Below are 16,328 nucleotides of genomic sequence, written 5' to 3' on the forward strand. Positions count from 1 at the left end.
AACTGACTCAAAGCAACTGTATTTCATCCTATCGACATCCTACTGAAAAGATTTTGGCATCAGACTCCATTTTGGAGACTTTCAGTTTCAGAAATTCTGAAAAGAATGGTAAGGGGCTATAGGGGAAAGCTTTGAATCTTCAACTTAAATGTCTGTGAGTATAGCTCACTCGCAATTGCCACAGGTTTTACTGTCCCAATCCCAATGTCCACCCTCACAGACTCACAGACTTTGAGGCGCATTCTCGCTAAGTCTGGAAGGGCTTCGGGCTTTCCCACTGTCAAACCGTCAAGTGTGCGAGGTCTGTTTCAAAGAAATGATGGGCCCTTTATGCACCCTTTTTCCAAATTTTGGTGAATTACCCACAATTCACAGCGTTGTGACTCTCTCTTTGGCTCTCGGCAAAGGCGGTCGCATTTTTCTCTCCTCCCCTCCCTGACCTTCCCTGCTTGGCTCTGTCTTGTCTTGTCTGTCTCAAGATACTCTCTCATCATCACTCTCCGAAACTACAAGCATGGAATTAATTAGCTGGTCTCTCAATGCAATTGACACCATTTTCTTGAAGAGAAGCTTGGGTTCGGGGAAACCCAACTGTCCTGACGGGACTTTCGCAGCTGGCTGAACGATGGATGCGAGGGCAAATTGGCGTGTCATGTGTCTAGTGGCGCTTTCCGTGGAGGACGTTGTAGACATTTTCATATTCGGAACCGTGATTACAGGCTTTCTGCTGTTTGGAATAGGCGGTTGGTTTGTATATCGGAAATTCAAGGAAACGGCTGCGGCCATCAAAAGCCCCGTTAGGCTGTTGGAGCTCTGACTGTGAATTTACAGCATGGATTACAACAGTGATAAGTTTGCAGCTCTGCAAAGGAAGATGGAGGAGTTGGAGACCTTCCTGAAGGGTGGACATGAACATTTTGTTGCGGCTACTCGTCAAAACATCTACCCCAATCTTATCTCGGCCCCATAACCAGCACAGGCCTTGGCCAAGGCTCCCCTGGAGAGCGCTGAAGCGAGACTATCTTGCTCTTCCCTCCCCCCCCCACCAACATCTGTGGTTTGGTCTCTACCCGGGTCATGACCAAGGATGTCTCCTTGCCAACACAATCTGTATAGGGAGACTCGGACTGATTGTGGCCTAGGTCGAGGGCGCCAACCCAGACCTACTCACACATGAACTTTCACCTACTACAGATAGTAGCCACCTACACATCTGGCGGGCCTGTGTCCAGCGCTTACCATGGCTGCAGGTCCAGATGCTGCTTGTATACCCCCCCGCCCCACTCCCCGTTGCAAGTGTCTTTGTAAATGTTGTTGGGCTTATGTGCTGAGGTTTTTGCCTGTTCCCACACTGTACTCCTCTAGGAGCATTGTCTGGGGATTGTCTTTTTCTCTCCTCCTCTCTCATGTTATGCTGTAACTTGTCTAGTTGGCGCCGAAAATGGCTGCCTAGGTAGGCTCTCCTGCCAAAGTAAATTCCTTGTCTGTGCAAACTTTCATGGCGAATAAACACCAATTCTGATTCTGATTCTGATAACCATATACTGTATATAAAGATGGATGACGCATCTCCACCGATGACTGTAAAAACTGTGGACATAGAAACAGCCCTTCAAAAGAAGCCAAAACAACTCAATCGCCCCCTGGTGGCTGGCTGCAGTATAGGTCACAAGTCCCGCCTCCTCCATGTTAGCGAATGGCACAAAGATTGTTTCCGTCATTTTAGGTCATTACTATCACGCTGATGTCCATTAAAATGCAATTTTTTTCAGATCAGTTTGTTTTTAATTAGTTATTTGACAATAGAAAAAGGGGTTAGTGTGTGTTCGATACCACGGCTTCACCACTCTACTGCGCAGACTCTGGCTCCAAATGACATCACCCGCTAGATGGCAGCATCCGTATCCGGGATATTTCACCTTCATTTTTGTACAGTGGGAGGAAGTGGAGATGTTGCCCCTTGGTCTCCACGTCATCCCAATGTATGTAGGCTATGTTTGTCTGTACTAAGTACGATCCCATCCCCCCTCCTAATCAAGTAGTGAATCAGCAGATTTGGTCTGAGTCAAATACCCATAAATATAATGTTTCACAAGTAGTTGTATCCACTTCCAAGCATGCCTTCTATGTGTTCGGCAATTATGCCCACTAAACGTACGCATTGTTACATTTAGAAAATGTCTTGATGTATCGTTAGAAAACAATGTGTAAAATATTAATATTTTTGTGGTACTGTTATAACAGACAATTTACACTCCAAGTGTAGGTTGGAAATATAAAGGATATATCAAGGATACATTACCTTGAGTCCAGGATTGTGCGTGTGAAACAGCGGAGGTACTTGAATATAGCCATGGAATCCTGCAACTTCAAAAACTCCTCCTCTTTGTACTTGAAGAGCGCAAGGGCACAGCGAAATATGATCTAAATAACAACAAATAAAATTAGTTCTCAGAGATCTCCTTCCATCAAATGAAATGCCTCTGAAATGTTAAAGGCACCGTTTTTGTAATAATATTTTTTTTCATGTGGAGATATTGACAACACAACATGTAGTAAACATGCAAAAAAGTTTTTAAAAATACAACAACAACAACCTAACCACTGTCTGTCCCACTGAAACAGGACAACTAGAGAGGGTACAATTTCTGGGGAAATTGTGGGGGGTGCTTGCGTCGGTTGCAGATGGGTATGTTTCCAGGCTGTGAATATCAACATCCTGTATTTTTGTACACCCTTCAACTAGCTAGCTAGCTCTACAATTTGCCGGGGCTAGGTCTGAATCTAGGATCAAAACGGAGCACAGCTGCCAGCTGTATAGCTAGGTATATGCAGGTAGCAACGCTAGTGCTAAATAATTATTTATCTGGTCGCCTCCATGACGCCGGGTAAGCAGGGCTTGTGAGACTGCTCACCAAAAGAACGGAAAAAGAAGGGGAACCCACTTTTCTAACAGATTAAGACATGTTAGTAGGTACCTAGCGAAAAGTAGCCATAACTTTCCTAGACTTTTAGCTACAGTACTAATGCTGACGGTTCACTGATATAGTTGTCTGTCTTACTAGAACTGCGTCGCTTCTAACGTGTGCTGAAGTTGTGATGTTAGGGTAGCACTGAGGCATTTTTTGCCACAAAAACGTAACCTCTTAAACCATGCAACGGAACGTAAATCCCAATACAAGCAACACAATCGCTAACAAGACAAACCTTTTGAAACCGACGTTGTCTATGTAGCCCAAATATTGAGTGATCCTTAAGGATGGGAAAATAAATATTACAAAATAACTAGAGGATACCATTTCGGGGGAAATTGTGAGGTGTGCTTGCGTCTGTTGCAGATGGGTGCGTTTTTCTTAATTTGTACAAGGAATATTTCTGTAATTTAAATAAGTATGCATACTTATTATTCATGAAGATTATATAGATTAAAAAGTTTACATTTGTTGCTGCTCATTTACAATTCTAAAATAATAAGAGTGTATATTGAAACAGTGTTCTCTTCTCACTTAAATGAGATTCTTCTTATGTCATGCAAGAGGGGATGAGGATAGTCTGTCTGTGGCAGGCAGCCTCACATAGTTGAAACAGTTTTCCCTTCTAGTGATATTTTTAAGCATTTACTCATATTGCATTCATTAAGAACCCACTTTGAAACAAGCTTATTCTAACAACGTTGTCACGGGCAGTATTTAGAAATTGTGCCTCGTTTTTGCTCAACCTCATAATTTGTTTGCATATAGTTGAAACGTAGGACTTATATCTAGGAATGTGTGGACTCAAATATACATAAAAAATGTTTTGCAATCAAACGATTAAAATATTTAATCGTGATTAATCGCTGTAATGTCATAGTTAACTCAATTAATCGCACATTTTAATCTATTCTAAATGTCCCTTGATTTCTTTTTGTTCCATAATTTTTCACATTTTAATGCTCTTATCAACATGGAAAAGTGGATCGGATTGCTTGGTGCAAATGTTTTTTTAAATTGAAAACAACATTGCAATTGCCTGGCTTTGACGATGGGGCGGAGAATTTGCATCAGCTGTGTGATTGGCCATCAAGTGGTATTTCAGACTGGACGTGCTGCAATGATAGCTCAGTTCACAACGACAAAACACACAGATCACTTTTGTCTAGTCAATGGAACCATTTGGCAACTTTTTAAAAGTAAACTTTCCATTCAGAATCTTATTGGCATCCATTTCGACGTCTCGCGCTCGCCATCCACTCAAAACGTAACGTTAGCCTACTACTCTTTAGCCGGCTCGCAAGCCCAAGCAAGTGTGTGCGGTGTGCCTGTTGTTTTGTTTCCGGTCTAGCTAGATCCGGTGTGGTGTTGTAGTTTTTCTAACGTCAGTAGTTGTTGCAACAGCATGTGAAAAAAACTACAAAGTTTGCTAGGCCAAAAAGAACGTTAATCTTGTGCAAAAAAATTTGACACCGTTAAAATGGCTTTGCATTAACGCCCTTAATAACGCGTTTAACTGTCATCACAAAAAAATATATATAATTTCCGGTGCATTCAAACAATCCCTATATCCTATATCTACGTTTAGGTGAGTCAGCTAATGCTACCTCGGACATAGTTGTGGAACTCGAAGCAAGGGTAAAGCAAGTTGAACAACTCTCAGTAAAATGTTTCGACTTGGAGAGACGGTCTAAACGACAGAATCTGAGAGTTTCTGGAGTTAAAGAAGGGATTTTGTGGCGCAACTGCTTATGGACGTTTTAAAGCTGGACGAAAAACCAGTGATAGACCGAGCACACAGAGCTCTGTGCGGGCGCCCCAGTGGCAATGGCCCACCTCAACATTTTCTTTTAAAAGTCACATGACATGAAAACGTCACTTTAGGGGGTTATTTAACATTAATATGAGTTCCCCTAGCCTGCCATTGGGGGACCAAAGGTAAACCAAGCCCTGGTTATTCCTCTCCGCCTTTGGGAAAATGAAAGCTCAAACGCTTGGTTTGAAAATCTCAGGTTACCTCCCCTCTCTTTGCTTTGCCCACCCAGATAATCTGGAGAAACTGAGCTATGACCGTGCAAGTGTTTTTATCCTCGAGAGACATCATGGCTTGCAAACGGACGAAGCATTACATTTGCTCAGTTTGGATACACAAAGGAAAACAAACGTATTTTTACAGTTCCTTCATCCGAGCCTCTAAAGACCCAGTGTCTTAATTTTATTTTCTCTGGAAATGCACCGACACAACTTCCCAAGTTTTATATGTCTGCGCCAAACATTTCAGCCACGACTGTTTCCTCAACTTGAGCTAATACAAAGCTGGCCTTGCTGAAATTAATCTGGATCAGTACTAACTCTCCTTGGTCCAGCTACAAACCTCGGACAAGTAAGTTAACTAACGCAATATCATTTTGTTGCTTTACTGTTACCGAGCTTGCTACCTCTTAGCTTTGTTGATGCAGTTCAGCTTCCACACTGCCTCTTGAAATGAAACTATTTCTTTGATTGCTTCACAACGTTCAAACGTATTCTCCCGCATTTTAATTAAGCACTGAGCTTTGTTAAATGATGCAGTTCAGCTTCCACACTCCATATTTTATGTGAATCATACATTTTTAAAATTAATTTCAGCTTGCGGGTATTTTCTCATTTCTGTATTTTCAGCCATTTAAAAGAATTAATTTCAGATTTCAGCATTCCAACGCATTTTCAGCAGGAAATGCATGTTCTAGTTGTGAGAATGCTGTTAAGCATTGTTTTCCTGTTTCTCTTTATTATTGTTGGAATGCTGTATTGTTCTTTGAATCTTTAATCAACTTATTCTTCTATTTCTTCCGTGGCACCTTTCAGCGCCTTCAAATCTTCAGCTATTAAAAACCGTTCAGCTATCAAAAAATTCAGCAATTTCAGGCCATTCCCGCTATGACTTTTCAGCTTTGTACCTTTTATGCTTGAATTAATATAAATCAATATTCATAATATTTTTTACATGGGTTTCCAATGGAGTTTTCTTTCAAATCCTTTCAAACTTCTTAAAACTTCTTCAACTTCCAAATCTTCTTCTTCCTCAATCTTTCAGCTAGAGCCACCATTTAAACTTTAAAATGTTGACAAAATCCTAAACTATTTTTGAATAATTAAGTGAGCTAATTTTGTGCTGGTCGTAGACAGTTGTCTGTGGAATCCAACAGACTTACACATTTGTTCAAAGCCCCACGAAAGACAAAGTCCAACTCTCAACCCATGGAGTCCAATGCAAATTCTGGTGACAAATTTGTCACAGAAAGAAAAAACAACAAGATTTAGAAACTTCCGGTAGAGTCGTATTTCTGACCGCACAGACATATAAAGGACATCGCTGGTTTCGGCAGAGTCTTGGGTCTCGGAAAATATCTTTATTTTTTGGATTGGACATATAGTTTTGCGTCTAGGTTAACTTGTTTGAGGTGTGGATTCTAGCAAAATTTCTGGTATTCTCTGCCCTCAGCGCATTAGCAGCCATAGCTGCACCATCACTGTGGCAACCACACAAACACCCGCCAGTCTCTTACACAGGTGATTGGTATTAGCTAATTAGTGGAGACACAAGACAAGCGATTCAGTCAACTCGTCTCATTAAAAGACTAAGAGCACCACAACACAACTACTACCACTACCGATACTGCTATATCTTATGACACACTACAACTACTAATTCTGAAGATGCTGCTAATATCTCTTTTGCTAACTACTATGCTAATAGTACTGTTTTCCCATCTAACACATGACGTTGCGGCAACGTTGCCAGTAAGTGCTCAGTCGGTAACCCGCGACGTTACCTACTGGCAACGTCGTGGCAACGTCATAAAGGTAATGTTGCCAGTTGGTCCCATGGACAACGTTGCCACGACGTTGTACTTTGGTCGGCTGGTTACGTTATTTATAGACCCGTGGGCAACGTTGCCGCGAAGTTGTACCTTGGTCGGCTGGTTACGTTATATTTTGGTCCCATGGACAACGTTGCCGCAACGTCGTCCCTTGGTCGGCTGGTAATGTAATTTTTTGGTCCCATGGACAACGTTGCCGCAACGTTGTACCTTGGTCGGCTGGTTACGTTATTTTTTGACCTGTGGACAACTTGCCTGGCTTCCAGCCCAACTTAGCCCCGCCCACAACAAAAATTTGGACGGGAAGTTGGGTCTGGAGGGGCTCGTATTAGGGACAAACTATATAAACCAGGAGCTGGGCGGACCAATGAAATTGCCAGGGCGGGCTTTATACGATGATGTACAGATGATCAACAGTAACGTAATCAACAACGCCACGAAAGAGCGCATGGGTTGAATTTGTTACGTATTACGTTGCTATGATTGGTTGTAGGTCTATCCAATTGAGCGAAGAGGCATTTGTTTTACGAGTTTGTTGAAACATGCCCCATAGTCACAGTCCGACGAGTTATCAGACTCATATTCTGACTAGAATTATGAGTATGACAACGTCAGGCTAGTGGACAACGTTACCGCAACGTCGTACCTTGGTCGGTTGGATACATTAATTTTGGTACCATTAAGTTGCCGTTAAGTTGCTCTTTGGTCGCAGGACAACGGATCTCGAGTGCAATATAGTGGTTTATCCAGAGATGGAGAGATCACACTGGACTGCTCTCAGTTCTGACCCTTTTGTAAGGTAGCCATAGTCACATTAATTCCAATCACACACAATATTACATGTTGCACCCAGCACGTATAAATACAGACAATACATGTAATTCATGTACTGCACAGCCTCAGCATGTCATTGTTCATCAATTTTCTCATATGCAGAAACATAGCTTTAATTAAAAAAAAGACAGAATTTGGAATATAATTTAGTCTTTCATTCTTTACTTCAAACATGTACAAAAGCAATCAATGTGTGATGTGTAACATGATTAAGCAAACATTCCTTGTATAGCATACCAAAGCTGTATGACACACAATGCAAATTTGTGCTCCAATAATTTTCTTATACAAAATTGTTAAATGTGACCAAAAGGTAAGCGACTCTTAAGAGTTTCATTTCCAAAGACAAGTCATCACAGAATATTACAATTTTTCCTTAGCAAACCTGTCCCTCAGTCTCCCCCTGAGCCACAACTTTGCGCATGCCCATTTCAACGCATAGCTGAAACTGGGGTTTCAACAAATTTTGCAGGGGGCCCACCGTCTTTCACGCAATGGATTTTACCGGGAAATAAGTTACTTCAAAGGTGAGTTTCTTTACAGAAATAGTTTTAAATATATAAACATATTTTCAGAAATTGGATGGGGCATATAGGTTTGAAATTGAGGCTATTTAGCCTGTTTATGTGCTATATCAGATTCACATTGTTTACGTTAGGATTTCGCTAGCTAGTTGGTTAAACCCTCCAGAAAGTTATGTTGAAATACTGAAAATGTATACATGTTATCAAAGTTTAGCGTCTCGCGAATCACCCTCAAAAGAATCTGTGAAAATAAACGTTCAGAACTGTTAGAAAACCTTGTCCCAAAATAGTTTATTTAGCCCTGAATTTTCTAAGACTGGAGCTAGCGCGCGGCTGATCACGTTCACAGTCGGTCATGGCATGCACAGCAATGGCGTCTGTAAAAGTATCATGTCACTAATTCTTCCAATTTGTACATTACATCTGTTTTTGGATAAGTTTATTTGTTTTAACCTTTAGATGCGTGAGTTCTAAATATTTCCGACGCTTCCACCAGAGTGAGTTATTTTTCCAAAACGGAAGCTATGTAGCTTTAATTAGCTTCCATTACCTAGCAACCTAACATAATACTCGCACCAATGCTACTACTTGCTAGTGTTACTTGTTAGCCTAATTGTACATTCTGAAGCCATACTATAGTGTTTATCATATAGTTTTTGCCCATCGGAAAATAGTCGGTTGGAATGTGCCAACCGAATGTCACATATGCGACGCTATGCTGTGGGGCCCTGCTTTCGAACGATCACATATGTGCAATGCTACTCCTTTAATATCAATATACTAATACTATGTACGTAAACTACATTCCACTTTAATTTCTGTACAGATTTTCCGACCACCATCACAAGCACTGTGTCCCTTGGAAATTATGGTAAAGTAATGAATGACTGTTTATAACAGTGACAATAATTGTATGAGCCATGGCAACCCTCAAGGCTATGTTTTGAAGCAAAAGCATGACTTCAAAACGTTTGCATCACCAGGGGCCTGTTGCACAAAAGTAGAATTAAGACATCCGGGATAAATGACTCAGCTGAGCTCAATGAAGCCAAAACATGTGCGTCCAGGCTTAATTGGTTGCACAAAGACCAAGCCAGGATGAGCAGACACGGATTCATTAAGCCAGGTGAAACCAATCCTGGATAGGTGCGCGCTCACGGCTCACTCAAATAGACCCCGCCACAGATCACAGATTAACTGATTTACCATGGCAACTAGAGCCGCGTACTTTTCCCCGTCGGAAGCACAAATCCTCATGGAGGCATACGAGGAGGTAAAAGATATAATTAAGAAGAAAGGCAACACCGCCACAGTGATAAAGCAAAGAGAAAAAGCGTGGCAAAGTATTGCAGACCGCCTGAATGCGTAAGTAGTGCACAATTACACACTCACCGCTCCGCTGAAACATCACAATTACAATTCAAATATTTAATTCACATCTCCAAAAATGCAGTTGTACTGTAATTATGAAACGGTTAAATTTTTAATTGAAATGCACTGCAGATATGAGTGAAATTGTGTAAAGTAACTCCATCACACTGTATAAAGCTATGATACATTTTTTGATATTTTTACTGAAAACAAGACAAAAATACCAAGTAAATTTTTGCAGTGTGACTCCATTAAATATGTGTGTGTGTGTGTGTGTAGATTAAACATGAACGGGCCAAAACGGACATGGCAGCAGGTCAAAATCAAATACAAGAACATTCTGCAGAATGGTATGGTCCCTGACTAATATTTAACAAAGCACAAGCATATATTGTACCCAGAAGGTGCCTGCTCACACATTGTCTGTACTGTTTTAGCAGTGAAAAAGAATACCCACAGACAAGGCACGGGTGGTGGGTCACCAAAGGCTGACCTTACCCCAGCAGAGGACATGGCCTTGGAGCTAAATAAAGGCAGGCCCGTCTTAGAGGGGATCCCTGGGGGGAAAGAGACGAGCATAGGTTCCTCCCAAGATGCCACCCGCTTCATTCAAGGTATGTCCTTCCATCTCTACATGGGATACAACCACATTCATATTGAATCAATTTGGACTGTCTGACTTTGGTTTACCTATTGCCTTGCAGTGTCTGGCAGCACTGTGTTCCTGTTAGAGCCACCAGCACAAGCACTAGACGATGCTGATCCAGTGAGTACTCCATCAAAGGCATACTGTAGGCCTGGCATGTCTTGTCTACTAGCTTCAATATGAATCCGATTAAATGTGATAGGGTGAAGGCCCCAGTGCAGCAGCAACAGCACATGATGGAGACGATGATGAGGAGGAGACCATCTCTCTGGATTCCAGAAGGCATGAGGTATCATGTTAAGACTGTGAAAGTACTATTTACTCTACAATGGTGAGGAGTCCTCATCAAAATCAAAAAATCTAATTTCTTTTACAGGACCCAGATGCTATACAGTGGGAAAACCAGCCTGGCAACATAGTGCGTATTAATAAAAGGACACCACATCCTGCCAAATTCCAGCTGCGCTAATTGTATTGTGTTCACAGAGCTCACAAGCTATCAGAAAGTTGTATGGCAACCACCTCCGGCGCCAAATAGAACTGGCAGACATAGACATTCAGTACAAGAAGAAAAAGATGGAAAATCTTGCACTGGAGTCCGAAATAAAAAAGAGGACAATTAGGAAACTGGACCTTGAAATAAAAAAACTTGAGAGGGAGGTGAGATATGCCTTCAATGTACACTGTATGCTAACTGTAACACAAATGTATTAATCATTATTTTTCTTTCCTCCCCCAGCTCCAAGAAGATGACACAGCTGAAAATAAAAATTAGGTATATTCTCGTAAAGTCAAGTGAGCCATGAAATATGAGCTCTTATTGTGAGCACACAGGACGGTGGCATCTTTCTAAGGTTTTTTTTATTTTCCCAGCAATCAGTACAACCAAGTCATCGTTATAAGGCATCGCCCTCTTTTGCCCACCCCCCCAGCACCAGGTGTGGCCACTAGCCTATATGAAGGCCCAAAATTGTGTGTTCCTTTCTGCTCTGACAATGGCATGCCCATTCGTGCGAGATGTGGTGGATGAAGAAGCACTTGTGCTGAGGAGAGCCTTCAGGCGAGAAAGGGTCTTCAGGGACCGGTTGGACCCACTGGCCTTCCCTGATGACCATCTATATGAAAGATACAGGTTTTCTGCAGATGGCATCAGGTATCTATGCAGACTACTGGGTCCCAGGATTAAGCACCGCACTGCATGGAGCCATGCACTGAGTGTGGAGCAAATGGTTTGTGTGGCCTTGCGCTTTTTTGCTAGTGGAGCCTTCCTGTACTCAATGGGGGATGCAGAACAGCTGAACAAGGCCACAATTTGCTGCACAATAAGGAGTGTGTGTCTGGCTATCAAAGCATTAGCAGATGTCTTCATCTCCTTCCCTGGCCACAGAAGACTCTGTGACATCAAAGAGGAGTTCTATAGGATTGCAGGTAAGAGGATCTACAAATTACAGGACAACTGTTAACACATAGTAGGATACTCATTACTTTGTGTGACAGGTTTCCCCAATGTCATTGGTGCAGTGGACTGCACACACATAAGGATAAAAGCCCCCTCAGGTGCCCATGAGGCCGATTTTGTGAATAGGAAATCCTTTCACAGCATTAATGTTCAGGTGAACATAACTTTTTGATATTGTCCATTGACGAACACGCTGCATTGCCAGTGATGTGCATTGATTGGTGTAATATTCCTCATCTTATGATTTCAGATGGTCTGCAATGCTGACTGTGTGATCAGCAATGTTGTGGCAAAATGGCCTGGCTCAGTCCATGACTCCAGAATCTTTCGGGCCTATGAAATCTATCAGTGCCTATCACAAGGTAAGCCACACAACCCCTATTTATAACCATCATGGCTGTGTCAAGAATATCACTGTGTTTATGAGGTAGTAATGATGAGATTTTGTGTTGACAGGTGAATTCTCTGGTGTGTTGCTGGGAGACGGGGTATGGCTGCCAGCCTTTTCTCCTGACACCTTTCACAGACCCCCAGGAAGCACAGCAGGCCTACAACCATGCCCATGCCAGGACCAGGGCCAGAGTTGAAATGACCTTTGGCCTCCTGAAGGCACGCTTTCACTGCCTTCACAAATTAAGGGTCAGCCCTGTTAGGGCATGTGATATTACTGTGGCTTGTGCTGTCCTCCACAATGTGGCCTGCCTGAGGAAGGAGAGGGCCCCCAGAGTGCCACCAGCCATGGACTGGGACAATCCGGCAATCTTCCCTGATGACGACAGTGGTCGGCTGCTGAGGGACCAATATGTGTTGAATTATTTTAGTTAGTATGTGTGCTTTCAATTTTGGTTAAATATGTCCTGCGGTGGCAGAGGAATTTGGGGTTTTTTGGGTTCGTTTTTTTACGAATTTGGCCTCTTATGATGTTTGTGCGGTATACTGTGTGTAATACAAGGCTGCAGGGAGGCTACTGCATCCATTCATTTGTCTGTTCAGTTGATGTGTATGGATTTGTCCTGCATTTATTTTAGTGTGCAGACATGCAGGGTGTGTTATATACAGACCTTTGAATGTGTATGTATCATTTTGTATAATATGCTTGGATTCTGTGCTTTCCATCTTGTAGAGTCACTGTGACTTCAGTTTCGAAAGGAGCTGATGGTTTACCTGCTTTGTTTTGTCCTTATTCAATAAAGGAACATAATGTTACACATTGTGTTTTTATATTCATATGGAATGTGTATTTGTTTATATGACAGAGTACTAGGGCCACACTGAAGAAAAAGGATAAAGTCATAAATTTATGAGGCTGGTTCTTTCTGCAGAAAAGCTACATATTGTTTTTACAGTTTTGATACTTATGACAATGTGATACTTAATATTCTGGCACATCAGCATGTCTTTGTTTATGAAACCATACTGAAGTACAATTTCACGAAATGCCCCACATCTGTCATTTTAACAACTGTCCTCCTTTAAAACAACTGGTTACAATATTATGACTTGTGTTTTTTTCCCCTCTGTGGCCCTAATATTCTATCATTTTATATATAGCCTTATAGTCTATGGGAAACTGTAAATTATCTAATGATAGCAACATCATCTAAAAATCATTTTTTATCCAAAATCATTGAAATTAATGATCACAAACGTTTAAATAATGACAGTGGGTCTAGTTATATGTGATAACAATGTATAGTGAGCAGTGAAATAACTATTGGTTTCCATTTGTGGTGACTGCTGACTGACATTAGGGATGAGATTAAATAGATCCTGGAATTTAGCCTGGTCTGGAGCAGGCTAGCTCCACAGAATAAATCTCCATGGTAATTTATACCATAACATATCCTCCTGCCCCCTATCCATCTTTAGTGCAACCGGATTACGGATCAATTGAGCCAGGATCACCAAGATATCCTGGCTTAATCCCTTATCCTAGTTTTGTGCAACAGGCCCCAGATGCCATACCCCTAGGTGTCAACTCTGGTCTGGTGGAGGAGAACCCATAGGGGGCCAAGGAAAACAGCGGGCAGGCAGGCAAGTGCAAATATAAGACATTCAAAAAAATTCTCAAACCATTGCCAACTCATTGTAAGGCATACCTAATTGTAAGGCATACTTAAGTTGTTCTGATCGTGGGGGGAAACATAATTGTCAAAACAACAAATGTTGTCATACTAATGCTTTGTATACCCCATTCAGCTGTACCATCTGGGCAAAGACCATTCAAGGTAACATTTGTTATGTACATCAATGTTACAACCATTCTAGAAGAACCACAGTGTATGCCAATCATGCCAAATTTTGTAAACTTGTTTTACTTGTCCTTAATTACAGACACATTACAGGTTATGCTCCGGAAGATGGAGACATTGGAGGAGAGCCAGCGAGAGGCTCTCCTATTCAGGCAACTACAGGGCAGACACACTGAAGAGGTGCCAGTGATGGACTTACAGGTGGCCCAAACACAGGCTGAACTCCAAAACCTTGAGGAGTGCCTTAAGGTGCTGGAGTTCCGAAAGAGTGGTAGGTGTTTGGAGATGCCATGAACTATGGCTTATATGCAGCGTTCAAATTGGTGCTGACAATAAGTAAGTAAGTAAGACTTTATTTATATAGCATATTTCATACAAGAATTGTAGCTCAAGGTGCTTTACATAAAATCAATAAAAACAATAAAACAAGTGATAAAAGTAATAATTAAAATAGCAACAATAATATAACTAATAAAAGTAGTAAAACCCTTCTGAGATAAAATTACTTAAATGCTTCGGTAAAAAGGTAGGTTTTAAGCTGTCTTTTAAAAATGTCTAGCGTGTTTGCTTCCCTAATATTTATGGGTAATTTGTTCCGTAGTTTTGAGGCATAATTAGCAAAGGCCGAATCACCAATATTCTTATGACTGCTTCTGGTGACCTCTAATAGGCCTGCATTTGATGATCGCAGTGTTCTAGCTGGTGTGTAGTTTATAAGAGAGTTAGCAATGTAGCTAGGTCCTTGTCCGTGTAGAGCTTTGTATGTGAGGTGAAAGAAAGCTGTTTTGGTCACTTTATTTATGTGAGAGTTGAAATTCAAATCTGAGTCCAGGATTACACCGAGACTCGTCACCTCTGGTTTAAGACAGGGGGTTAAGCCTCCTAGATTCTTCGTAAGCATCTCTCTTTTGGATTTGGGGCCACATAGTAGGACTTCGGTTTTGGTTTTCATTTAATTGAAGAAAGTTATCATTCATCCATTTGTTTATTGCCAACAGGCAGTTGGTAATGGAATTGATGGCCGTTGCATCGTTGGGTTCAGTGGATATATATAGTTGTGTGTCATCCGCATAGCTATGGAAATCTATGTTATGTTCTCTGATTATGTCGCCGAGTAGTAACATATAAAGAGAAAAAGTAATGGACCTAAGCAACTTCCTTGAGCAACTCCATAGCAGTTCTCATGTTTCTTGGACCTATGGTCTCCTAAACTTACATACAACTTTCTTCCTGTGATATATGATTTTATCCAGTTCAATACACTATCCGTGAACCCAATAAGCTTTTCCAGTCTATTGATTAGGATGTCGTGATCAATGGTATCAAATGCTGCACTGAGATCTACCAGGATAAACATAGAGACTTTATTTGCATCAGAGTTTAGTCTGAGGTCGCTAATTAATTTGGTGAGAGCAGTTTCAGTACTGTGATATTTCCTGAAACCTGACTGCGAGACTTCCAGGATGTTATTTTCTTCAAGAAAATAATTTAATTGGACTAAAACTATATTTTCCAGTACTTTACTAATAAATGGAAGGTTTGATATTGGTCTGTAATTTGCAAGTAGACTGTTATCCAATTTGGGTTTCTTTAATAGGGGCTTTACAACAGCTGTTTTGAATGTTGTGGGTATAGGATCAATATCTGAGGTTGTGGAATTAAATTCGCTCACAATTTTTGAAAGTTCACTAAGTGTGATACAGGTAAATGTGCTCATGGTTATGTTACAGAATCTACTGATGTCAGTTTCGACCCCACTATTAAAAATACTTGCTCTGATAAAAGTTATTTTGCTCTTGAAGAACAAAGCAAGCTCTTCACATTTAACTGCTGAGGATGGGGGTGGGACAGGGACAGTGTTTAACAGCTGGTTAATGGTGGAGAAAAGAACTCTGGAATTTCTGGCATTTTCTGTAATAATGTTGGAGAAATATTCTCTCCTTGCTAGACGGATGGTTTTGTTATAGGTGGTTAGTGTATCTTTGTAGATATTGTAGTGGATAGTGATCTTTGTTTTCCTCTCTGCTCCATTTTCTCTCTGCTGCACGGCATTTTCTTTTCGTTTCACTAACATTTTTATTTCTCAACCATGGGGAGGTCCTGCTTGTGCACTTCTTTTTGGTTTCCAGTGGTGCAACATAGTCTAACACAGATAATAGTGCATCATTGAGGTTCTCTACCATTTCATTCAGAGAGCAATCATGATTAGTTGGCTCATATAGAGCGAATTGTTCAGAAAATTTAATCATAGCTGTATCGTCTAAATTTCTTCTTTGGACTAAGAATTCTTTTGTGTTTTTTGTTAGGATAATTTCAACATTAAAAAGTATATAATGATGGTATGAGAGGGGTAGATCAGTTATCGAAATATTATTGATATTTAGTCCAGTTGTTATCACTAGATCTA

At 41.1% G+C, this 16,328-nt stretch overlaps 1 protein-coding gene across 3 annotated transcripts in view; it reads right to left on the minus strand.

Moving 5' to 3' along the window:
* Window positions 1-16,328, minus strand: part of tbc1d2b (TBC1 domain family, member 2B) — a 133,830-nt gene that overhangs the window by 2,353 nt on the left and 115,149 nt on the right. For all 3 annotated transcript variants that reach the window (XM_084672046.1, XM_084672045.1, XM_084672044.1), the window contains one exon: window positions 2,303-2,424. In XM_084672046.1, coding sequence (XP_084528172.1) covers window positions 2,303-2,424 — 122 coding nt within the window. The remainder of the gene's footprint in view (window positions 1-2,302; window positions 2,425-16,328) is intronic.

This window comes from Hypomesus nipponensis, chromosome 14 (genome assembly GCF_054491055.1).
Source record: "Hypomesus nipponensis isolate SF chromosome 14, ASM5449105v1, whole genome shotgun sequence".
NCBI classification, from domain to species: domain Eukaryota; kingdom Metazoa; phylum Chordata; class Actinopteri; order Osmeriformes; family Osmeridae; genus Hypomesus; species Hypomesus nipponensis.